This window comes from Physeter macrocephalus, chromosome 20 (assembly GCF_002837175.3).
Source record: "Physeter macrocephalus isolate SW-GA chromosome 20, ASM283717v5, whole genome shotgun sequence".
Lineage (NCBI taxonomy): Eukaryota > Metazoa > Chordata > Mammalia > Artiodactyla > Physeteridae > Physeter > Physeter macrocephalus.
Genome location: NC_041233.1, coordinates 90,484,878 through 90,509,880, shown reverse-complemented (window position 1 = coordinate 90,509,880; position 25,003 = coordinate 90,484,878). Strand labels below are relative to the sequence as shown.

Sequence of the window (25,003 nt, the reverse complement as noted above, 5' to 3'; positions counted from 1 at the left end):
CTACTGAGTCCGTGCACTGCAACAAGAGAAGCCACCTCAATGAGAAGCCCGTGCACCACAACAAAGAATAGCCGCCGCTTGCCGCAACTAGAGAAATCCCGCGTGCAGCAACAAAGACCCAATGCAGCCAAAAATAAATAAATAAAATAAATTTTTTAAAAAACCATAAAAAAATAACTTTTAGAAATTTAAAAAATTAAAAGAAAATTATTTTAAAGTTTAAAAGGTTTGACTTTACCTAATGCATAAACTGCCCTACGTAAAAATGAAATAGGCTTTCACTTGCATAATTATCAAAGTAAGTCTAATATAAATGAAAATTGTTGTAATTAGTGGTACCATCACACTAACAGAGCTGACTGAGCTATAAACCCCTGTGAGACTTACATTTAGAGCTCCAGCATGAGCATGCTTCCACTACCCTCCCTCCTCACTAGCACATGGTCTTCCTTTAGAATAAAAAAGTAATAAGTAAAATTGCCTGTTACACATTTTATTCAAAAGGGCAAATGAAAATGCTTTCTTTCCAGAAATCACATTTGTCTTAAACAACAGAAAGTGGCAGTATAAGAACTTATCAGGCATGTATCCTGTGATACTTTTTACACGTGAAGTGTTTTATCTTTTGATAAAAGAAAAAAGACTTCGTAAATGATCTTAAACAATGGTTTGAAGAATCTGAGTTTTCACTCCTATGTTGGTAGTGTACCACATTGGTATCAAACTGATTTTCATGTGATAGTAAATATATCAAAAGCAGTTTAAAAAACAATTACTTTTGTGGTTTTGATTTGCATTTCCTGGATTACTAATGATGTTGAACATTTTTTCATGTCTTACTAGCCATTTGTGTATTTCTTTGGAGAAATGTCTCTTCAAGTCCTTTGCCCAATTTTGAATTGGGTTATTTGGGGTTTTTTGGGGTTTTCTTCTAAGAGTTTTATAGTTTCAGTTCTTATGTTTTGGTTTTTGATCCATTTTGAATTAATTTTTGTGTATGGTATAAGGTAAGGGTCCAACTTCTTTTGCATGTGGATCTAATTTTCCCAGCACCATTTATTGAAAAGACTATCCTTTCCCCATTGAACAGTGTTTGCACCCTTGTTAAAAAATCATTTGACCATATATGTGAGTTTATTTCTGGGCTCCTTATTCTATTCCATTGGTTTATATGCCTTTATGCCAGTACCACACTGCTTTAATTACTGTAGCTTTGTAGTAAATTTTGAAATCAGGAAGTGTGAGTCCTCCAACTTTGTTCTACTTAATTGTTTTTAAAGCAAATTTCCTTCTTAAATTTTCTGTTAGCTGTGTACCCAATTAGATTATATCGAACCTTTGTTGGCAGAATTCTGCTGGATTCTAGAGTTAGAAGAGACGTCCTAAGAGTGTTTTAATACTGAGATACATGGTCCTTCCTATCAGTAATTTATCAGGCTGCAAATCTGAATGCTTAATGGGGCCAGGCAGATTACATCAATGACTGAGTGACAGGGTTTTAGAAAAAGTGTCTGGTAGGGAACGTGGGGAACAAGGAGTATGTGCCTGATCCATGTTAACACATTCAAAACTCATTCTGAGGGCCAAATAAAACAATGTGCAGATAATCTGACCCTGAGGCTGCCAGCTGGCAAACTGTTCAAAAGCTTTACTGCAGAGTCTAAATGTGATAAATAAAATGATATTTTACATAGGGAAAAATATAAGTTATTTGTTTAAAACAGCTTGTGTAGCTTAATTTTGGCCTGTGTATGTAGGTGAGTGTGTAGTCAGGATGTGTGATATACGATCCCCATCCTACTGAGTCAAGGTGGCAGAAGGCAATGGTAAAGGGCAAGGACTCTGGGGTCAAGCTCTGCCTCCTGGGCCTGAACCCCAGTTTCACCATGTGTGTCTTTGTGACTCTGGGCAAGGCTGGAAACCAAACTCTCTAATCCTCAGTTTCACATTCTGTAAAATGGAAACAATAATAGTATCCATCTCACAATGTAGTGAGGAGCAAATGAGATAAGAAGATAAAACGCTTAGTACTAAGAGCACCTGGCATTTAGAAAGTATTTGGTTAAAAAAAAAGTTACTGTTCTAATGGAATTTAGAATATACAAAGGATTTTTGGAGGCCTACAAGTAAAAAAAAATAAAATAAGTATCTATGAGAATCCAAATAACGGGAGGAAAGGAGTAGGAAAGTAATAAGGCATCAAAGGTAAGGTCAGCATGTCGTAAATACTTGACATCCAATTGGCTCATAGTTCCTCACAGCAAAACCAAAACAAAACCCACAAAAACATGTGAACATGGTTCCTAGAAGCACTACCAGGCCATCTCCAGGTGACTTTTCACTTACCTTATTGGTACAAATTAAACAATTCTATTTTCTGCTTTCCATGACTTAACTAGAATCATGGCTACACAGAGAAGAAATATAAACTTATATATTTCTTTCTCTGTAAGTTACTTTGACAGGTGGCAGTCTATACATGGGGTACAAGAAATAAATGGTGACTCCAAAACCCCCATGTTTTAAAAACAATTTCTGATAGTTCCATCTTTCCACTAAAAATACAATCCCCGTGGTTATAGTCTGTGATGGACACTTATTCTGGTCTATAAAGTCAAGGGATTTTAAACCAATTTATTGAGCACAAAAATCTCAAACCCACCTGAAATATAATTCGCTCTACAGACTTTGAATAGCTCTTTAGATAAAACATAAATACATCTCGATGATTTGACAGATTTTACAGTAAAGGCACTAGTGGGAGGAAATCTGACAATAATATTACGAACTGCTCTTTTGATCTCAGGAAGCCTAATCACTGGATGGTCTTAATTTGTTGGAATAGCTATGGGAGAGGAGATACGAGCTACATAAACATGGTAAGAGAGTGTGATGTCATGGGAGATGCGGGCACTGCACGTTCTCCACCCTCACCCCCATCTTCTCACATCTGCCAGGACGCTCACCAGTTTTACATTCGACGCAGATGAACTTTCCATCAGGGAATGATGTCAATCCCAGGCACTCCAGGTGAAAGTGTTTGCAGCACTCTCCCTCACAAGGAATCAGAGAATCCCCCGAGCTTTCACAGATCTGTAACATGGCAGAAAAACCCCAGCTGTTCTCAAACTGTAGCAGGCATCAGGACCACTGCGGGGTCTGTGAAGACACAGATTACTGGCTCCACAGTTCCTGATGCGGTGGGTCTCGGGTGGGGCTCGAGAATTTGCATTTCCAATAAGCATCCTGACAATGCCAATGCTGCTGGTCCTTGGCCCTTACTTTTAGGACCACTGAACCAGATAACTATTTCCAGACCCAATATGTATAAAGTTTTAACAGTCATACTTGATCTTTTATGATTCCTTCTTTGGAATCTGAATACTTTAACTTTTCTTCACAGTGCAAAGCAGTATTTTTCAAAAAGGGTAAATATACATTAAAAACTTTAATACCAACTTCAATTTAAGAAGATGTTTTTGAAGTCATCCATCTGCCATTTACTTCCAATTAATAAGGGAGTATCACAATGAAGACTGGCACTTACATGTGAATAATAAGTATTCCAACTCCGAAAGGGAAGAAAAGAGCCAGAAGTGGCTTTTAGATCTGTAGCTTGAAAGTAGTATCATAACTTAGAAAGATACTACCCTCACCAACAGGAGGGAAGGGTATCACCGGCAGGGTATTACAGCCTTTGTTTCAAGCTGCAGGACAGGCTGCCTGCCTACCTGACATACAGTGTCCTTTCTACTCATTCCAGTGCCTCTTCTTGACAAACTTGAATCCACGGACTGCACATCAGAAACATCTGCATCTGCAGTAGCTGAAGGGCTATCGACTTGCTTTCCAAAGCCCACCTACATGGAAAACAGAACACATTTTTAAGAAAAACAAAAGTTTACTCAAAATTAGGTGCTACGAAAATCCTAGTAAGACTTGCTCAAAGAAACCTTCACACAACCTGTTCCTCCTTTCTTTCTAAAACCCCTGGATACCCAATGTCTGGTGTTTTGAGAGAAACTGTTACAATTAAAAAACCACACTCCTGTTATGTAAGAGATCAGCAAAATTAAGAGACCCGTAAGTTACAAAATGACCAAAATGATTTCTTTACTACCAGCATTTTTTTAAAAAATTCCCTGTTCTCGCCGAAAAAGTCAGGCAAAGCATTACTTGGTTGCTTGGTTTGGCAAAGCGAGACAACACTGCGCCCAGACCCTGGGACATATTTACCTGCAGGTCACTCAGTCCTCTGGAATCGGAGTCAGACGTGTCTCTGTACGTGGAACTAGCCATTTCTACATCAGTTGAGGCGCGGCTCCTTTTCTTTAGAGGTTTACAGGAATCTGAAATCTCGCTGGCACCTTAATACAACACACCGAAATTAATCCTAAAATAGTACTTAAAGTTTGTTGTTTTAATTTTTTTGTGGGAGAATATTTTCTTTCCCCAAACTCATCTGTAGTGTGAAAAAAAGCATAGCTCTCTTTGTAACACTGAAGTCACGAGTCGAAATTTCATAAGCTTCTGACCTTCCTGATGGTGAGTGATGTAATTTACAACCGCTCTATTAAAACACTTAATTCCGTGCTCCTGCTCTAAAGCTATTTTCGGGCAACAGAGCCCAAGTTCCAACCTAAAAACCAATTCTATCAAAACTGTAGGACAGCTGATCGATTTGGAGCAATCCAAAGAACCATTCAATTTGGAGGGGGAAGACATAAAACCCAACACACTGTGTAGCTTACAAATATGGTCGCAGAGACACCTCCATCTTGTTTTTATTAGGGATGTGACAAATCTTTGATTTGTATTCGATTCGTACACGGATAGTGCCATTTTCCCCCGAATTTTGCAATTCAGTTGATTATTGCCCCCCAGATAAATCCTGGATGTTCACAATTGTTCATCTGAGCCTTCCTGGGTGAAGGGCATTTACTGTGACCATTACAAGTGCTGCAGCACAGCTACATACGTCATGCCATCTAGGAGGCACAGTGCTGAGGGCTGTAAACAGACAATGTTCAAGTGCAGCCAAATCACGAAGAGCTGGATGAGAGGCCTCTGTGTGGACTTGGTGAGGGAAGGAATAAATATGAAAAAAAAAAAAAAAAAAAAAAAAGGCAGAGAATAGTGTGGAATTTTTTTTTTAAAACGGTGTGTAATACAAATCCAGCCAAAACAATAGTGCAAAAAGTTACAAAGCAACAATCTCTTGGGCTAATGCAGTATAGGCTATACAGAAACAGCCACGATGAAATGTGCAGATCAGGCACGGTGAATACCAAGGAACCAAGGAGACGGTTAATATTTCAACCCACAGTTTGTGTTTTGGATTTTTTTTTTTTCCCCCAAAATTTCCATACAACAAACAGACATCTACATCAGCCCAGCAAGCTATGGTGGAAGTGTGCAGTCCAGAAGAGACCATGGAGAAACAGGTCTCCCGAGGCCATGAAGATCCGCAAAGGCTGAACGGGAGCAGCACTTGGTGTGTGGCCACGGTCTGTGGAGGAGGATGTGCACCTCGTTGGACTGCTCAGGTTACTGGAAACCTCGTTATCACATCCCATCCTACAAGGTTTTCACTGAATGTTTCCTTACATCTACAAATGAGGGTGCCTGCCCGTGTTAACGCTGATTAAAAAACACAAGTACACAAATCTATCTCCTTCATTGCTGGTGTATGGACCCAGAACACCACCACAAAATATTTCCTTGGCCTAAAAGATCACTGGATTAACAAGGAGTTTTAACAGAGGAACAGGAGTGCTGTACTGAGAGGCTTTCGAAGGGAAACACAGGTACCGCCATTTCCGATGAGTTTCTGAAAATGCTAGAAAAAGGACAGGCTGCCAAAGGCAGCCACCACGCTGTTCTCCATGATAACGGCACTAATGTTAAAAAAAATAAGAGCTTTTAATGATTGTAATGTATACAGTTTGGGCTGTTTGGCAAAACCCTGCAGATGTGCATTAATGACGCTTTATTAAAAAAAAAAAAAAACAAAACCAAAAAAACCCAAAAACAGTCCATGTTGAAATTGATCAGTGTAAGTTAAACGGTGGTGTTTTTAGGCTGGACCCATGATTTAAGCTGTACCCATCCAGCTCAGACAAAAAAAAAAAAAAAAAAAAAAAAGAAAAGAAAAAAAAAAAATCATTTGAATGTTAAAGCAATTGTTCAGAGTCTTGAAAAAGAAACCAGGCAGGAAAATGCCAATAATGATGATTGGCAAAATCAAAATTGAAAACAAAGAAACTGTTTATCGAGCCGCCGACAAAGAAATCTTGCATGGAGACTACAAGTCTGGAGTTTCTGGGATGAAATTGTACAGGAATCTCAGTCCACAGTTTCCTCACTCGCTGCGGAGACGGAGCTGTCACTGAATCTGACAGAGCCCTGCACTCCCCGGTCCGCCGACCCTGTGGAATGGTGGAAACACAACGCAATCAGGCCTCCTAATCTCGCAGCGATCGCGATGTCTTTTCTTGGAGCTCCGCCAAGCAGTGTTCCCTCCGAGAGGCTGTTCAGTTCTGCTGAGGATCTCCACGGAGACCATCGCTGCAGACTTCTCCCCGAGAATGCAGAGAGGCTGGTGTTTTTTTTTTTTTTTTTTTTAAATAATGCAATTTGCCCAGAGTAAACTACAGGTATTAAATACAGTCTGATCTCACCAAAAACGCACGAATCATGCTATGGAGTTTGTACTGTAGTCAAATTGCACACAGAAAAGTACAGACTTAAGTTTAAGGTTTCTTAAACTTTGTGCATATCTCAAATAGATTCTGCATAAGGTCATCAAATAATGGCCATAAATATGCTACGAATCATTTTAATCTACAAAAAGAAGATTTTACAGCACTGTAAAAATAAACGTGGCAAGATTTTTTTTTTTTCAATCAGGTTGTCTTGTCTGATTTGTCATAGTCCATGTTTGACCACTATTGACATAGCTACTATTCGGTATTCAGTCGAATACCAAAAAAAGTGGATTCGTCACATCCCTAGTTTATAAACCAGTGAAACCCCAGAATCTTATGGAGAAAAGTTGGAAACAGTATCAAGCCTACGTGGTGTTCTCCAATTTACCAAAACAAGTAAGACTTTTCACATGGAGGCACAGAGTAAGATCAATTCTAAAAGACACACACGCACGCATGCGCGCACACACACGAACAGGGGAGTACTTCAATTTCACACAAATTATCGACTGAAGAGCGACAAGTGATTTACAGAGACACACAAAAATACATGAAGTACAAATAATTCTTTAAAATTGGTTTTAATCAAGGAAATGCAGAGCAACATTATAATAACTCACCTTTTTGTAATCCAGTCTTCACTGTAGCCTGAGGAACTGTTTCAACCTGTTTGGACAGAAAAATACAGCATTAATGGGGAATTTTTTTCACTTAATTAACAGAGAGAAAAAAATAATACTTCGATCAATCTAAGTAACGATGAGCGATTAATGTATCTGAAATCTGGACTCGGTCCCATTTTCTGGTAAAGTTCTCTGTCTCAGGGTCAGGGAGGGTTTAAATCCTAGCTGCCTGTGCTGGATGCCAAGTGACAACACACAGCCACATGCTTTTGAGCAAGGACCTTTCCCACCATTCCCTTGGTATATGAAAAGAACACAAATACTTTCCTCAGTGTCTGGGAGGCAGGAGAGGGGTTGTTTCTGCAACCAGCCCCGATGTTGCTATAAACCCCTCCCACCCCAAAGACGTTAGGATAAATTTTTACTTACTATGATACTCAGGTTAATGTAACTCACGCCACTTTAAGACCCCTCCGCGCCTGCACTCACATCTAAGTTGCTGGGAATCAGGACCCTCTCTGTAGAGAGTGCTACAGTGCTCCATACAGCTGGAAGCTCAATACTTTTGCTGCTAGTACAAACTTAAGAAAATAAGTTTGTGATATTGCAAAAGCACTTTCTTGAGTGTCTTATGAACAGTGTCTTGATCCTACATTAGGAGAGCGAGATCAGAAGTTATTCTGCCAATGTTTATGTAAAACACGTGGTAATTTGAGGATTGAACCGTTGGAATTAAAGAAAGGATGCCGTTTGGAGGAGTTCCTGCTTAAGCTATGAATTGGATTTTATGTTTCTCTGAGATGTGGTGAAATATGCATGTTGCAACACATTTTGTAAATATTTAAGGATTATTCTAAGCTTTTAAAAAATTTTTTATTTCTTTTACAACAAGTAAAAAAAACATACAACAGAAGTGCTTTTATAAGATACAATTAGTAATACAAATATAAAATCTTCTAAACAATCACTGGTATTGTTTTACTACTAACTATAAACACAGTGGCATTAACAATCCATCCCATTTTTTGTACTCATTCTCCTTATTAATTTTAGACTGACTGGTCACAGACTGAATTTGGGAACCAGCTGGCAAAATCACAACTTCATTTTGGGAAGGAATACTGGAGATCTGCAAGAGGTTAGAAAGATTTTTTGGAATATAATTTCCTAAGTATGAAATCTAATTATGATAAATGAATGACAAATTAGTATATTATTTAAATTTTTGTTAACTATTTCTTGGAAAATTGTTTTACATGTCTGATGATATCATAGAGTACCCACAAAATCACCTCTTAAGTTTGGAAGTTTAAAATTCTGAAGGAAATAATTTAAATAGAAAACTTCACATTCTTCCATATTTAAGTGGTTTTAAAAATATAAAGCTTATTGGAACTAATACTATTCACAATTCTTTTTGTTTAGTAGCAGCTGTCTGGGTATAAAACTGGATATTCTTTCACTTTAACAAATTAAGAAAAATTCTGACTGTGAATTTAAGTTAAAGGAGTTAACGATTTCTAAAAATTTCTTTGAAAAGGTAATTTAATATGCTTATTGCTGTATTGATTACACTGGCTGAATACCCTTCAGTCAAAATGCCCCTCCTTTTTTTTAAGTAAATAGTGTGTATCTGATAACCCAGTAACAGGTGAGTGCCATTCCACTGGGAAAATAACATTCCAAAAAATCTGTGATACCAACAGAAGAACCAGATCATCTATGATTATCTGATTCTTAAATAAAACTCTTATAGTTAAATTAATTTGGTCTGTCTAAAAAATAAAAATAATATATACCAGCAGCTTAAACCAAAAATTAAAATTAAAAAAAAAAAAGGGAACTCAATGATGGTTCCAAATAAAAATCACAAAAACATGAAATCATATTGCTCATAACTGAAATGTCAAAATCAATGTGAGGAATTCTTTAAAAGTCTTGTACCACTGGCTTCCCATCTCCCGAAGCCTGACTGTTTTCTGTGAAAATGCTTGCAGCAGCATCACAGGGATGGTTGTATTAGGACTGGGCACTGGGTTCACCAGGACAGAAGCATTAGGTAGTCCGGAAAGGAAAGCCAGTGCTGGGGGAGTCTCTCTTTCTTTTAAGACACCAGCATAAGCCACAACACTCACAAATACGACGGTTAACCCTCTACATGTGGGAAGCCAACCTGCTCCTTTTTGATCTTCTTCTTTGGCACGACCTCAGTGGATTTCTCTGATTCGGAACGGGTTCTAATGGATCTTCTCTGTTGCTTCTTTTCTACTGAGCCTAAAAGATAATTCAAACGAACAGACAATAAAACCTCACTTGAGTAACCGACATTCTAGTAACTAAGATCTGACCAAATTCCTTCCTTTTCTTATCCATTACTTTTGGTCTTTTAACTATAACTCATTAAAAAACTATTAAACACTTGGGAGTACATAAAAAAATTGTATAGATCAAATTGTAAAAGCTGATGGGTTGAGACCAGGAGTCACAACGCACTCTGAAATATACAGATAAAGAGGGATTGGATTTTTAAAAATTGTAAAGTCAAACCAAAACAGCAGATAAACACATTTAGGTAATAATAATTGAAGGGATGAAGGGACTGAGGGGATGGATGAAAATGATTTTATTCTCAGTTGACATTAGGAAGTAATGGTTCAAAATTCAATCTGTACTATGTATTTTGCATTTTAACAAATAAATTAATTCTACACGTAAAATGCTTAACAGTGCTAGGTACTGGTTTTGCTACCGCTATATCATTAACAACCAAAGGGAAAAAAGCAGGAAAGGTACAAAAATGGGACTAAAACTGAATCATTAAAAAAAAAAAAAGAAAAAAAACTGAATCATTAATTTGACTATCAAGGGACTTGTATAATTTAGAAATAATTAGTCATGGAAAACTAGGTGAAACAAATTATCAAGCTATTTAATATTAAATGGTGAAAAAAAAGAAACTATGAAGATTTTTAAACAGTAAAATTCTTTGAAAGAAAACTCACATGGACGCCATTTTGGAAAGGATAAAACTTAAGATTGAAGGCCGCAATGTGAAGAAACACTAAGTCAGGAATGAATCACAGAATGATTCATTCTGTGACCCAAAGAAGGAATGATACCTTCAGCACAGCTGTTCTCCATCTTTTCAGTGCTTGGACCACCTAAACGGTCCTTGCTAGATAATAATCACCTTGCAGAAGCTACCTCAATGAAGTGTTCCATATCACCTGTATATTTTCTGGTTTCATTGATCTTGTCTATGTGGAAAGGGCTTTCCTCACCTTTGTTCAAAGCCAAACAAAGAAGGATCCCACTACTTTTGGGGGGGGAAGGAGTAGGTAGTTTGATGATAATGTATTGTTTCTGAGCTGTGCTTAATTTCTAGCAGAGAATTCACAAAATGAAGGTGTCCTTTATTCTCACTCTTCTCCTTACAGTGATGAAAATGTTAACTAAGACAACAGGTATCCTACCCTCACAGACACCTGAGTATTCCAGAGATCCATATTTCAGTATAGTCATCAACACTCAAGACCTACCAGGGAAGAGGAAAATGAAAACAGAACTGCGTAAAACAAACAAACAAACAAAAAACTGTGTTTTGAGAATGACGACAAAATTGTTCTAGCAAGGGCAAATGATATTTGCTCTACTGTCTTATAAAGATAAGGCAATGTGGTGACTCCTTAAAATTATTCTGAAAGCTACCTGAAGAACATATACATTCTACTACATTTAAAGACACTAAAAAGTATTATGTTTATGTTCTAAGAGAGGAGAAGTGAGCATCTCTGGATTTGGAAAATAGCTTAGAAATCTGCTAGAAATGCAGACACAACTCCTCAAACCATAGAAACGTAGCAGTGTCACACATCCTATGTAGCACCTAAATTTACTAAGAAAAGGCTGGAGAATTCTCCATGAGTAGTTAACACCAAATGAGATAATGGTGCAATTGGTTTCTGAAGGGAGATCGGGTCTCTTTCTGACTTTTCAACAACTGAAGTTATTTTCACAAGGAACAAAATGGTCATGTAAAAAGATAAAATATGCTTATCAACTACAGCTGGTAACCAAATTTAAACCAAGGTCAAAGCTTTAGAGCGCTCATCCCTAATAAATTAAGACTGCAACATTAATTTACAATCTCATTACACTATGTCTGCCTGAGGAAGGAACAGGGCTTTTTCTTGATATAAATTATAACTTTCCACCTTTAGCTTTCACTAGAGAAAAAAAAAAAATAAAAGAAGAAAATTCATAGCAGAACTTAAAGTGAAATGGAAAGACTACATGAAGATAAAATGTTCAGTAGCTGAGGGGCAGAAAAAACAATCTCCATTAAAAGTAAAAGTTTAATATTTAAGATCAATCTAATATCCTATGAAGAATTTACTTTCTCCCTAGTTCGGAGAATGCAGATGTTTAAATAATGATCCTCCTAGTCTAAATATCACACTTACATTCAGACAAATTACTAACAGTTTAGTGTAAAGAAAGATGACAAAACTGGCAGACCTAACTACAGAGCACTGAGGCCAAGAGTCTTGTGGTATCAAGGAAGGTAACAAACATTTTCAATTATGGCTAATTAATGCAAAATCTTCTAAGTCCATTATTCATTGCTTCATTATAATTTCATTTTTTATACAGTATTTTCAAGTGATAACAAGTTGCAAATCTGGTTCTGGACTTTGCTACTCCCTCCTTACGCTACTGCAGCTTCCTTTCCCAACTCATTGTTGAATAAAGGCATTCTATCTACTATGCCCTGTCCCATACATGGCAACACCTCTCCCCATCCTGCAGTCCTTTCTTGAAAATAAAGGGCTGCAAGTTCTTTCCTGAATAATGAACTTTCCTGAATAATGATTGTTTGTATTTAGCTTTTATAATAAGAAGAATCTTACTCAAAATATCCCTTACAAAAAATACTTACCCCTTAGTGCTACTCAATTACAGGTTTGCCTGAGTTACTACTGATCCAAGATTACTACCTTGGGTCTTAAGACTTTAATCCTTCTAGAAAATTATTTGGTCACTTCTTAGATTCCCCAAAAAAATTTTAAAGAACAAATTGAAACAAACTCCTTCCTCCTAAGATTTCATATGACCAAGTTAGTTGGTATCTAACTCTTTTCTTGACGGCTGTATGCAGCAGTAATACTGTTATATAAACCAAACCCACCAGACACTCAATTAAGCTTCTATAAGATCCTTAGTAAGTCAGTCTCTTAATAAAAATTACTTTGCCTATTCCAAAGGCACGATCTTACTAAATACAGGCATTTCTTCTTTGAGCGACAATAATGTAGCTTGATTTTCAACTCATGGTATCTGTTAATCAGAGAAGATTATAAGAGAGCTAGGCCCGAGCCCCTCAACTGCTGACATCTAGCACACCTAAGAATAATGGAAAGAGTGTGGGCATCTACCAATTTGTGTCCAACAGGGGATAAAGGAGGAAACAGTAAGAATGTGTTAATACTGCTGGAAAATTAAAGCTGTTATTCTCATATAGAGAGATCATCAAATGGTGCTTCTAGTCAGATATGTACAGACTGTATAACTATAATCTTTTCATTATAGAATCCTATTATTTAAATTCCTGTAGGAAAAATAACTATTACTATTACTATCAATAAAGCCCTCTGGCCCCTAAACCATTCTTTCCTATTAAAATAATTGCTTTTATAATTTCATTTTTTAAATATAATTTGATTTTGATAACTAAAGGTTTCTTAGGAACAAAGCTGCCATGTGACAGTCAAGCAGAACCAAGAACTCAAATGGGAATGTACTCTACATTCATACCCACCTGCAGGACCAGATGTTGTTTCAGGAGATGACATATTCTGAGTTGCCTTTTCATTCCTCTGGTTTGGTGTAGAAATTATAAGTCTGTCTTGTCCCCTGACACTTATTTCTGTTTTGTTACCAATTCCCTTCAAAATAAGGCAAATTAAAAAATAGGTGATTACCAGGCAAATGGCATCATTGGCTTATAAAGATGCCTTAAGACCATCATAATGTGCTTGGATTTTATATGGTCTTTGACTGCAGTTAATTTATTATCTTAGCCATTATCAGAACAATTTTATTAAGTCATCAGGATGTATTCTAAAATGTACAATGAGACTATGTGGGGGGAAAAAAACCTGTTTTCTAAGTCCAGATGATGAATATCACTAAAAAATAAACCTGTATCATCTAATTTTCTGTCAAAACCAAAATATTTTCTGGTCTGAATAGTCTCTCCCTTTACCCATATCACAGTAAGAGAACTATAGTCATTTTCATGTGGTAAAGTACCCTACTACAGATAAAAATATCAACACATCTTTGAAAGACAAGGATATCCTTAGATTACACAAGTATGATGAAAATGTGCACCCCATAAGCAATTTGGAACAGAGAGAAGGCAGGGACAATTACAGTTCTGTCTCATTTTAGGTATTTTTAATGCTGTGAAATAAAGGAGTGATTTATAAATATAGTATATGTATTTTTAAAGCTTTCATTCTTAAAAGGTCAGTTTTATCTCAAATTTGATTTAAATAGAACTCTCTGGGGCGGCGGCGGGGGTGGGGGTGGGGGGCGGGGGACGGGACAAAGTTTGATTTGTGTATCCAAAAGCAGATAAAAAACAGCTCCAAGAATGAAGCCAATTCGCATTTGAAAAAGATGCAAAGTATTTACTTGCTAGTCAAAGCTGTCAACAGAACCAAGTGGGGACTGTAAGTTAAGTTTTCCCAAGGAGCTTCGCCTTACTGAAATCAGTTGAACCTATAGGCAGAAACAGGTTAACAGAGGACCCTTATGCTTTTCTTTAGGAAAATATATCACTGATGAGGCGTACCTATATTTATTTTAATGTGCATATGACAACGTTAGGAAATAAGCACAGAATTCTTTAAAAATAGCACACATCCATGAGGTGCCACTAAATTTGGATTCACAAGCCCACAGCTGTGGTGTCGGCTGGAAAGGTAGTGAAGAGGTACATGGAATAGAAATTACAAATGTTGTAAAAGAGTTTTTAAAGTCTTCAAGCTAAAGTATAAGTGCCCTAAATGGAGGCCCAGGGCTGTCTGAGGGAGGCATTCCGTTTGAAGAGGCTACTTTCACCCCATTACACAAGCTGTCACCACAGTTCATTGTGACAGAACAAACACAATTCTGGTATTTCTCTAAAATGTATTAGCTATCCCAGGTCAACATGAGCCAAACAAAATTGCTGGTGCAACCAAACAGAGCAACAGGTATAATGATTACAATGGTTAATTCAGATAACTGACAGAAATGATTTAATAAGAAGCATACTTTGCAACTAAGAAAAACTAACCTCACAAACCAGAAACAGGCAAAGTGCCCAGTTTTTTTTCCATGATTTTAGGGAGCACAGCTCAATTTTGGCTGCACAGCTCAAGATTAATCTAGTACAGATGGGGATATTACAAAAGAGAGGAAAAAAAAGAAGAAAAACAAAGCTTTTTTGCCTATGTCTTTTTTGCCCCCATCTTAAACAGAGTAAACTGACTGTACATTTCAAGTGCAGTGAATACACAGGGTATTCAAATTATGACCTTGTGTTGTTTGGGGTTTTTTTTTTTTAAATGCCAAGGTTGACTACTTACTAGATACCTAGGTTCCCCCAAAAAACCCATGAAAAAAGGAGGTACCTTCGTTGAATAAACAAACTGATCGATAAATTTCCCATCTCCTGTAGCATTCTGAAGAGCGAACACTTGTTCAATTTTCACAACTGGAGACATGTTACACTTCTGCAGATCCAGGCTCCCTTTGTGCATTGTGATGGAAGCTGGTAAGGATTTCCTCGCAGCTGCCGTTTTCCAGGCTACTTTAACGGGAGGTGGTTCGTCCTCTTCCACGCTCGTGTGCCGCCTCTGGCTGTGTCTCCGAATTTCAGTACCTGATAGTGAGGAGGCCGTCTCGCCTGCACTGGTCTGTTCTGGCTGAGTATTCAGCACTGATCTTGGCCTTCGGGTTTTTTTAACTTCGGCTTTGGAGGCAACATTCTTTTTTGCTTGGGATAAAGCCTCCTCAGGCTGTTTATCAATGTAGATAAAAGTATACTGTTCGATTCTTTCCTCCCGGCTCATTTTCAACGCTTTCTCTGCGTGGGCAATGCCGATATCCCACTGAGCACGTTCTCTCTGAGGCCGGGGTTTCCGAATCTGTAAAGAAAGATACAGGCATTATGGAACATGCTTTAATCTAACAGGGACAGTTAAACCAACACGTATTTCCCACGTGGTCTTATCATCTTTCCAGGTATGCATAAACATCTTCAGGGTCTGCAGTCAAACAAGGGAAATGTTCTAACTCCATGACTTTGCTGAATCAGCGCTGCTATCGAGGACATGCAGGTCCACTCTTACAGTAAACCCTCCTTTGTCGCCCACTCTGCTGGACAAGTCCCTCCAAGAGGGAGTCGTCCTCCTCATGTAACATTCCTAAAAAGCTGGCAATGATGATGGCAGAGAGAAGAAAGATTACAGAAAGGATTCCTTTCAGGGGCCAATAAAACACTAACATTAAAGACGACACCCTAAAGCTCAGGGATGCCACACAGACCACAGCAAAGCTAAGTAAGTGGCACAGAGCCAGCATTTGGAGCTGAGCGGCCAGCCTGTGCCAGAATGCAAACAGTGGCAGAATGCAGAGAAAGGAGAGCCCCGAGGAACACATGGAAATTGATACGACACAAGAAAACAGGATCGTATGAGAGGAAAAATAAACCTGCATCACAGTTTCCATAGTCCTGATCAGAAGACTTTGGATTGGCAAAACAGGTAAGAAAATTTTGAATAAAGGTATGTGAGATGAGCAAAGCAATTAGGAATTATCCAGGGGGTTAGACCGAGGTAGCCAGAAATTAGCTAACGAAACAAGGAGACAGTACAGTATATGTCAAACACTGTTACTTAAATCTGTGAAGTGTTAAGTTTGATAAAAGTAATCAAAATCCTCTGTGAAAATATTTAGCTTAGAGTGAAAATATGACAAATTTCTGAATCACCACAGGCCCACATTAAATTAGTTGAGTTTAAAAATCTCGACCAGACAGATTATCAAGAATTCATGTCAAAATTCTAGTATGTCCACCACCACAACAAACATCTTTGGGTCCATCACTAGTGTGACCTTGGTTGAACCTGCTACTTAAGCTTTCTGTGCCTCAATTTCTTCATCTGCAGAAACAGGAATAATACTATCTACCTCACCGAAGTTGTAATGAAGATTAAATGGATTAATACATATATAAAATGCTTAAAAACAGTGCCTGTCTCAGAGTAAGTACTAAATATTTTTAAAACCTTACTTTCATAAAACAATTTTGCTAAATAAGAATAAAGGGGAATTAGGGGAAAATGTTGAAATAGGAAAAAACATAAAAATCTGATAAAATCCACATTTCACTAGCATCTACTAGACTACGTACATTTGAATTCAATTCAAAATAGAATCCAAAATTGTATTAAGCAGATAAAGTTTTCAGTAGGACTATAATGTTGTTTATATGACATATAAAATTTATTGACACACTTACAATGAATTATTAAAATTGAACTTAGAGGACTAAAATAAGTTATTCTAATTGCCTGAATTCAAGTATGAAAAGCTCTACTAAATTATTAAGTCCTTTAAAGTCCACATTCAATTGACCATGTTCCTATGTCATCAGTCACCTTCTGTTTCTCCGAGTGATTGCTGGCTTGTCTGGTCGCCTCGGCCAGTAGTTCTTCATACTGTTTGTGACCTTTGTACTCTCGGACCCGCTTTTCGTGAACCCACGCCCTCTCTGGCTGGTTGCTAAAAAACTGGACGTGATATTCCCGGGCACCTGTAAGTAAAAATTCTTATTAGCCATTTCAGGGCATAAGCAGCCACAGATACTTTGCCAAAAATGTGGACCTAAGCCAGGTTCCCTAGTTTACTCCTATTAAAACGTGTAATTTTCAGATTGTCCAAAGATGTAATCCAACATCTACCAATAACACAATTGTTACTGTAAAAATCACCCCAAACAATTAAACTTAGTACAGCAAGTTTTAAGAGGAAAAAAAAAATCAGAAATTCTGCTAATTGTCAGATTTGTTAACCTTGGTTACACAATTTGTTTTGACTGGCCTCAAACCTTTTTACAAACAAATCTGGGTATCAATAATTTTTCCTTCAAAAAAATGCATACCGTATTTTCTTGGACTTTCAAAAGCCAAGTGCTGGTCAAACTGCTTTGCTAATGACATAAAAGTGTGGCGCACAGACCTGGGATGGTTAAGGGGAGGACAGGCTACTGAGACTCTCCCAGGGACCCTGCAAGGTCAAAACCATCTTCGCAATAATACCAAGATGTTGTCTTTTTCATGATGTTGACATTTGCACTTAATACGGCAAAAGCAAGGGTGGGTCAGACTGCCGGCATCTCAGCACAAATAAAGGCAGTGATGACACCAAATTATACTACTGCCGTATCCTTCACAGCCATACGCTGGCAGTTAACAAACAAACGAAAAAGCCAGTTTTACTTAATGTCCTTGATGAAGCAGTAAAAATTACTTTTACTAAATCTCAACCCTTGAACACGTCTTTCTAGTATTCCTTCTGACAAAATGGGAAGGGTGCATAAAGCACTTCTGCGTGCTGCAGGTATGAAGATTGCCTTGAGGGAAACTACTTCTGTGATTGAACTGCAAGGTGAACTGGCCACTTCTTCACGGAACATGGCTAAGAGAAAAACTATGGTTATTTGAACTTGAGAATTTGGCAGGTATTTTCTCGAAAATGAACAAGCAAGTTTGTCACTTCAAGGAAAACAGCTGACAGTATTTGTTGCCAATAAGAAAATTTGATCTTCCAAGAAAAATCAAAATAAACTAGTATCTGCCCCTATGAGTCTTCCAATTTCCAAATAATCTAAGAATTTTCTGATGAAGTAAGTGGTGACAACGAATGTGATTTTAAAAATATCTATAAAGGAATGTGTCAACATTTGGAAGATATGCATGCAATATTTTTTAAATGGCCAATGTATGATGTTACAAAGTCATGAAAGGCAAACGATCCATTCAAAGTGCAAGACAGAAACCAAGTACAAAAGTTTACTGATAGGATTTCAGATTCCATACTGCAACTACCCCACCACTTGCTGAGTTTTGGGGGCAATATCAAAGAAATATACCCACAATTATCTGAAAAGGCTATTATTAAAATACTCTTCCCTCTTCCAACTACACATCTGTGTGAGGCCAGATTATCTTCATTTTCTTCAACCAAAACAACAAAGCATAACAGACTGAACGTAGAAGCAGATACAAGAATCTCGTGTCTTAGGTTAAGCCAGTCATTAAAGAGATTTGCAAAAATGTAAAAATACCATTCTTCTCAATTTTTTTGCTTGAGAAAATATTTATCATAAAAACAGAATTAATATAACATAGAGTAGCTTTTTAAAAATGAATTGGTAAACATTTTAAAATTTTCTCAGCTTTAATTTCTAAAGTAACATAAACAGTAATAGATATAACCTATGTAAACAAAAGCATTTAGAGACCTCAAATTTTAAGGGTAAAAGGGGTTCTGGGACCAAAACACCTGAGAACCACTGCTCTCTGGCGGTGCTACTCTGAGCGTGGCTCCCAGGGTAAGCCAGTCTGCCACAAAACAAGCAGAGAAGGTAAGAGTGAGCGTTTAGAAACTATGATAATTTGACATTGCGTGACATCTAGGCCCATGATCAGGGATCCTGTACCGTGTATTTTTTTTGTAAGGGGAGGCCTTTCATTTCCCTAATAGTTAATTTTATCGTATTTTACAGGAGCATTGGTCCATGGTGGACTGGAAAATTTTTTTTAAAAGAGCAAAAAACTAGTCCTTTACCAATAACAGTTTGAAAAACACCACTGTAAAGAAAATGTCTCAGGTCAACAGAGAAATGTGAAAACTGGTCCTCTTGGGGAATCCAAGATAAGGCAGGTACGGAGAGAAGGACAAGAAGCAGATCCTGACAGAAACTATGGGTATCAGCGTCAACTCAACTGACTGGGTTACAGGAAAAGGATTGTATCTTGGATCTGAAATTTTTAAATTTTATTAGACATTAACGGGAGATTACTTAAGGAATTATTTTTAAACCAAATTAAAATTTCATATGTAAAAGAGCCTGTGAGAAAAGAGAAACATACACAACATGGTTTTCCACACCATCTAATCTGAGAAGAGCCAAGCATAAATTTGATTGTAATCAATCAAAGAAGGTTTATTGAAAGTCCAAGGGTTTTGGAGGACAAGAACAAAAATATAGCCTCAACCAATAGGTAGGCTTGGAGGACAGGGTGGTGGGTACAAGCAGTAGGGTTACAAGAACACAGGACAGGTGAAAGCGTCGCTTCTCGTTTTGTCCTGAGGCTGCGGGGCTCGTTTCTGGCACCATGGCGCAAAGGGCCTCCCGGAATCCTTACACCGATTACAACAAATCTCTGGCTGAAGGCTACTCTGATTCTGCTGGGACGACTACTGAGTTCTCACAACGCCTGAACAATAAGATTCGAGAGCTTCTTCAGCGAATGGAGAGAAGCCCAAAGTCAGCAGACACTCGGGATAGCACTGTTTACACTGGCTGGGCAGGTATTGCTGTGCTTTACTTACACCTCTAGGATGTGTTTGGGGACCCTACCTACCTACAGATGGCACATGGCTATGTAAAGCAAAGTCTGAACTATCTGACCAAGCATTCCATCACCTTCCTTTGCGGGGACAGGGGCCCCCTGGCAGTGGTCGCTGTGGTGCATCACAAGATGAACAATGAGAAGCGGGCAGAAGACCGCATCACCCGGCTAATTCACCTAAATAAGACTGATCTCCATATGCTCCAAATGAAATGGTCTATGGTCGAATGGGCTACATCTATGCTCTTCTCTTTGTGAAGAAGAACTCTGGAGTGGAAAAGATTCCTCAAAGCCATATTCAGCAGATTTGTGAAACAGTCTTAACCTCTGGAGAAGACCTAGCTAGAAAGACTCCACTGGTGTATGAATGGTACCAAGAATACCATGTCGGGGCTGCTCATGGCCTGGCAGGAATTTATTAGCACCTGAGGCAGCCCAGCCTTCAAGTGAGCCATGGGAAGTTACACAGTTTGGTCAAGCCCAGTGGAGACTACGTCTGCCAGCTGAAATTCCCTTCCGGCAATTACCCTCCTCGTGTGGACAATACTCGGGACCTGCTAGTCCGTTGGTGCCACGGTTCTCCTGGGGTAATCTACATGCTCATTCAGGCCTATAAGGTGTTCAAAGAGGAACAGACCCTCAGTGATGCCTATCGGTGTGCTGATGTGATCTGGCAGTGTGGCTCGCTGAAGAAGGGGTACGGGCTGTGCCACGGCGCTGCAGGGAATGCCTACGGCCTTCCTGTCGCTGCACAACCTCACGCAGGACGCGAAGTACCCGTACAGGGCCTGTAAGTTCGCTGAATGGTGCTTAGATTATGGAGAACACAGATGCAGAACACCAGACACCCCCTTCTCCCTCTTTGAAGGAATAGCTGGAACAATTCATCTCTTGGCTGACCTCCTAGTGCCCACGAAAGCCAGGTTCCCTGCATCTGAACTGTAAAAGGAGAGTCCCCTCACTGCATGAGCCTCTCTATACATCACACCCGGGCTAAAGCAACAATAGAGTCAAACTGTGTACTTGATTTAGTTGATTTTTTTTTTTTCAGAATATGTCTTTAGTTCAGTTCCTTTTTATTATTTACTTTTATTTTAAAATATCCAGGGAAATCTTAATTAACTTCAGTTTCTCCTAAAGGGAGGGTAGGTGATGTGTACCGTATTTTGAGGCATATATGCATTTATTTCAGAACTTGGAGGCAGTCGTATTCTTACTCAAGCTTATGAATATAACCATCTGTTACAGTTCTAAAAATGTTTAAAAGAAACTAAATGCAGATAAATACATGCTTATCGCTGGATATTGACATCCACCTCTTCCCTTTAGTATTTTTTTTATGACACTTTTATGCCTTTGCTTTCTCTAAGTGGTTGATTATGAAACAGGACAAAAATATAACTATATGCTTCCAGGACAAAAATTGAAAGAGTTGCCAACTGGGCTAGGGACCTAAACACCATTTTTCAGATTCACAATGCTTAAACTAGAGATAAACATACTTTCAAATTTACCTCTTTTTGTTAGTAGAGCATCCAGGCTCAATCCAACATCTTAATCAAAAACTTCTGAAATGTGATGGTTGTTATAAGAAAATTCTGATTTGAAGGTTATTTCTAGATAAGCTAACAAAAAAGTTTGTTTTCTCCAAATAAGCTAGTATGTTTTGGAACTACTTATGTAAATTTGTTTCTTCCTTGGAATAAGTGTAAGATCAGGAAATGAGACTTGTGTGTGTAAATATATTATGATTGAGTCCACCCTTTCTGACTGACCTTCGTAAACCTTGATTTGTGTTTTACTTACTTTGCAATGACGATGCTCTATAAAGCGTTGGTTGCTGTGAAGAAGCCGTAAGATATTTTCCTTCCATCTGTCTAGATGTTGATCTTTTCACTAAATAGTAGAGCATTCTACTTGTTTAAAAAGGGGGAGGGGTGCTATACTGCAAAATTGCTAAGCTTTTGACAGGAATGCTGGTTCCTGAGAAGGTATTATCCAGTGATTATTCTTAGAACAAATGGCTTTTGTCTCTTTGCATACCCTCGGCTTTAACACTCATCCATTTCTGAGCCCTCAGGATCGAGTATTGATATGGTAGGTAAAGAATCCCTGGTGCTTCAAATTCTGTACAAATGTTTTGACTCATCAGCTCCCATTCCTCCTTCTTCCATTGCTGACTTTCCCAGGCTTGTTTGTCTTTTCTATGTATTTTGACTGATTTTGAAACATTTTGCAGCTTTTAAGAAAACAGGCTCTAAAAATTTTAAATGTGCCTATTTCACGGCTCTCTCGGTCACAAAAACATGCTATTTTTATTGGAACTGTGAACCAAATCCCCACTGAGTACATGTTGGTTCCCGTGGACAGCAATCCCCGATTATTTTCCGTTTAGCACCAAAATAGCTAATATTATTGGCAACTGCCTGACCCTTTAAAGGCTACTGACAGTAGGATCTGAAACACAGACCACTGCTCAGTTCCCAGGAGTAGCTTATTCCTCTGTGACTCACGCTAGCTGGGGACCACCTTGTGCCTCTCAGATCTGAAGCACTGCTGGCAAGCTCTGTGCAAGCCGCGCCCTTCTCATGAACGTGTCACATGAACAGTGTCAGCATCCACAGGAAAGCTAATCTGCCTTTGGATGGGTGTCCAGCTTGAAAGAACAGACCCCATTTGGTTTAGTTAAATGTCTTACTATACTGTTCCTGCATTTCTAGCTCCTGTAGTTACTAACCAAGGGGAAAATAACAAAACACTTTCTCTTAACTGGAGGAGACTGATCACAGTGCTTCACCAAACACCTTAATTAATTTAACCCCAGGAAGACATCAAGGCAGGGAGAAGAACACTTTGAATAAGATTCTTATTCCTATTTAGATTGCTGTTTAGCTACTGCCATCCATTAACAAATTTATCAATACAAACACAATCCAGTTTTCATTTTTTTCTTTAGCTTTTAAAGTTATTAAACTGGCAAGATTTTATATTTGTGCCATTGTTTGTTTTATTTATGTTTAAGAGCTCAGAAAGTTTGATAGGATTTTAAACTCAGGCAAAGGCTATAAAACTCAGACTAATACCCTAACACCATGGTAGAAACTGAAACTTTTACATGAAGTTTCTTAGTTTTGAAAGGAAGGGGCATCATTTCAGTTCTATTTCTGTTACATCATTTTTCCCTCAGATATTTTTTTTGTTAGAAAATAAAACAGAACGAAAAAATGCACAAAACTGCTTCCCAGAAAACTGAGTAGTATCTTTTACCTCCATGTAAAGACTAGGTAGTGAAACCTTAAAACCTTGTCAAGCAGTATTCACTTATCCTGCCGTGTGCTTCTATGAACGTCACGATCAGTTATTGACATCAACCCTACTGGTCCCATCAAGAAGTCAGTCTTCAACCCTTAGAGTCATTTGACCCTCTTTCATCTTTGATGTCACTTCCAATTATCTGGCACCAAAAGCCTTCACAGCAGGTAGAGTTTTAGGTAAAAGTGGCCATTTTCTCTCTTATTACAACTTCCCGGCATAACTTAATTGAGAGGTGTACTTTACTCATAAGTCCTCAGGTTAATTTGTGTCTGATCTTATAATGCCCTGCCTTCTCTTGACTGAGTTTGAAATACAAAACGTGAAGAGTAAACACTTATTCATCTACTCCTTTGGCTACTTGAACTCATCTATCATCCTTTGTTATTCATACTCAATTCTGACTTCACTGCTGCTGCCCCTAAATAGGTCAGAGCACCCCACTTCTGTATTGTTAAGCTGTAGAAGAACTGTTTCTCTCCTACAGGTACAAATCAAAGTGGGATATTCAGGGATCCTACGCCAATGTTATATAGCCATTTATTGGAAACGGCTGGAATTGTATGTATTTCTATGTTCCGTAAAGGATTTGACTTAACTGGTTCTCAATGAAATTTTATTAGGACTATAAAAAAAAGAACACAGGACATAATTTGTTTCCAAAAGTCAGTTACTTATTTAGAACCAAACAGATAATCCCAAAAGACTCTGAATTATAGTTAAAAACATGAAAACAATAACTCACGGATAACATAATCTCATTTTAATCTTTATTTTCAACTTCTTCCTCCATTAAATCACTTACTACAGATGAAACAAATCAAACAATTTGTCTCTTTGTTGGCACTTCGTTTCCTGCTGGCTGGAAAACTATAAAAAAGAGTGAAATAAAAACCCAAAGACCTGACAGATGGAGAAACAAGCACATCTGTCTCTGAATAATGAGCTAAATTTCCAACAGAAAAATGTGGAGGAAACATCTTTATATAACAAAAATAATAGAGGTAAAACTGTCCGGTTTTAAATTTTAAAAAATATATTGGGATTAAAAGTTACAATACGTATAATGTGATAACATTTAAAACTCTCAGTTAAAGATCTTTATTTTCAAATCTATTAACTACAATATGCAAAGAGAAAAAGAATTACTCGCAAACTCTTTTTCTCTTTTCTCTCTCTCTCTCTTTTTTTTTTTTTGGCTGCACCTCGAGGCTTGTGGGATCTTAGTTCCCCCACCAGGGATTGAACCTTGATCCCCCGGCAGTGAGAGCACAGACTCCTAACCACTGGACTGTCAGGGAACTCCCCGAATTACTCCCGAACTCTTAATAGTTGTTACATATCTGGAGGATGAGACTATGGGCAACTTTGCCTTCTGAACATATATACTGTATTGTCATAAGCAGAAAGAGCATTTCATTTTTAACTTTTACACTTAAAATGAGATCTAAACAATGAAATACAACAAAATAGACATGTGATCCAAACATCTTTCAACGTGCTCTTCAAATAATTGTATCTGTAAGTGTGAAAACCGTTAAATACGTTTTCCAATGCTGAGAATCTGACTAATAACAATACTGACTAATAACAGTATGGAAACCATTGATTACTATATAAAATTCAAGACAAATTTTACCAAGTAGTTTAGATAATAAGCAACACAAAA

General features: G+C 37.9%; 2 protein-coding genes and 1 pseudogene across 2 annotated transcripts in view; 1 reads left to right on the top strand and 2 right to left on the bottom strand.

Moving 5' to 3' along the window:
* The window catches only part of NSD3 (nuclear receptor binding SET domain protein 3), a 37,346-nt gene extending 31,233 nt beyond the window's left edge, over nt 1–6,113 (bottom strand). The window contains exons 1-4 of the mRNA XM_055081055.1: nt 4,752–6,113; nt 4,237–4,367; nt 3,732–3,860; nt 2,967–3,093 (exon numbers count right to left, since the gene is read on the bottom strand). Of these exons, the coding sequence (XP_054937030.1) occupies nt 2,967–3,093; nt 3,732–3,860; nt 4,237–4,367; nt 4,752–4,842 (478 nt within the window). The 5' untranslated portion in view covers nt 4,843–6,113. The remainder of the gene's footprint in view (nt 1–2,966; nt 3,094–3,731; nt 3,861–4,236; nt 4,368–4,751) is intronic.
* Nucleotides 6,114–6,189: 76 nt separating this feature from the next.
* The window catches only part of LOC129391328 (histone-lysine N-methyltransferase NSD3-like), a 64,797-nt gene continuing 45,983 nt past the window's right edge, over nt 6,190–25,003 (bottom strand). The window contains exons 5-10 of the mRNA XM_055081056.1: nt 17,044–17,198; nt 15,013–15,528; nt 13,149–13,275; nt 9,504–9,604; nt 7,328–7,373; nt 6,190–6,428 (exon numbers count right to left, since the gene is read on the bottom strand). Coding sequence (XP_054937031.1) covers nt 6,346–6,428; nt 7,328–7,373; nt 9,504–9,604; nt 13,149–13,275; nt 15,013–15,528; nt 17,044–17,198 — 1,028 coding nt within the window. The 3' untranslated portion in view covers nt 6,190–6,345. The remainder of the gene's footprint in view (nt 6,429–7,327; nt 7,374–9,503; nt 9,605–13,148; nt 13,276–15,012; nt 15,529–17,043; nt 17,199–25,003) is intronic.
* Nucleotides 19,449–21,106, top strand: LOC102990719 (glutathione S-transferase LANCL1-like; annotated as a pseudogene).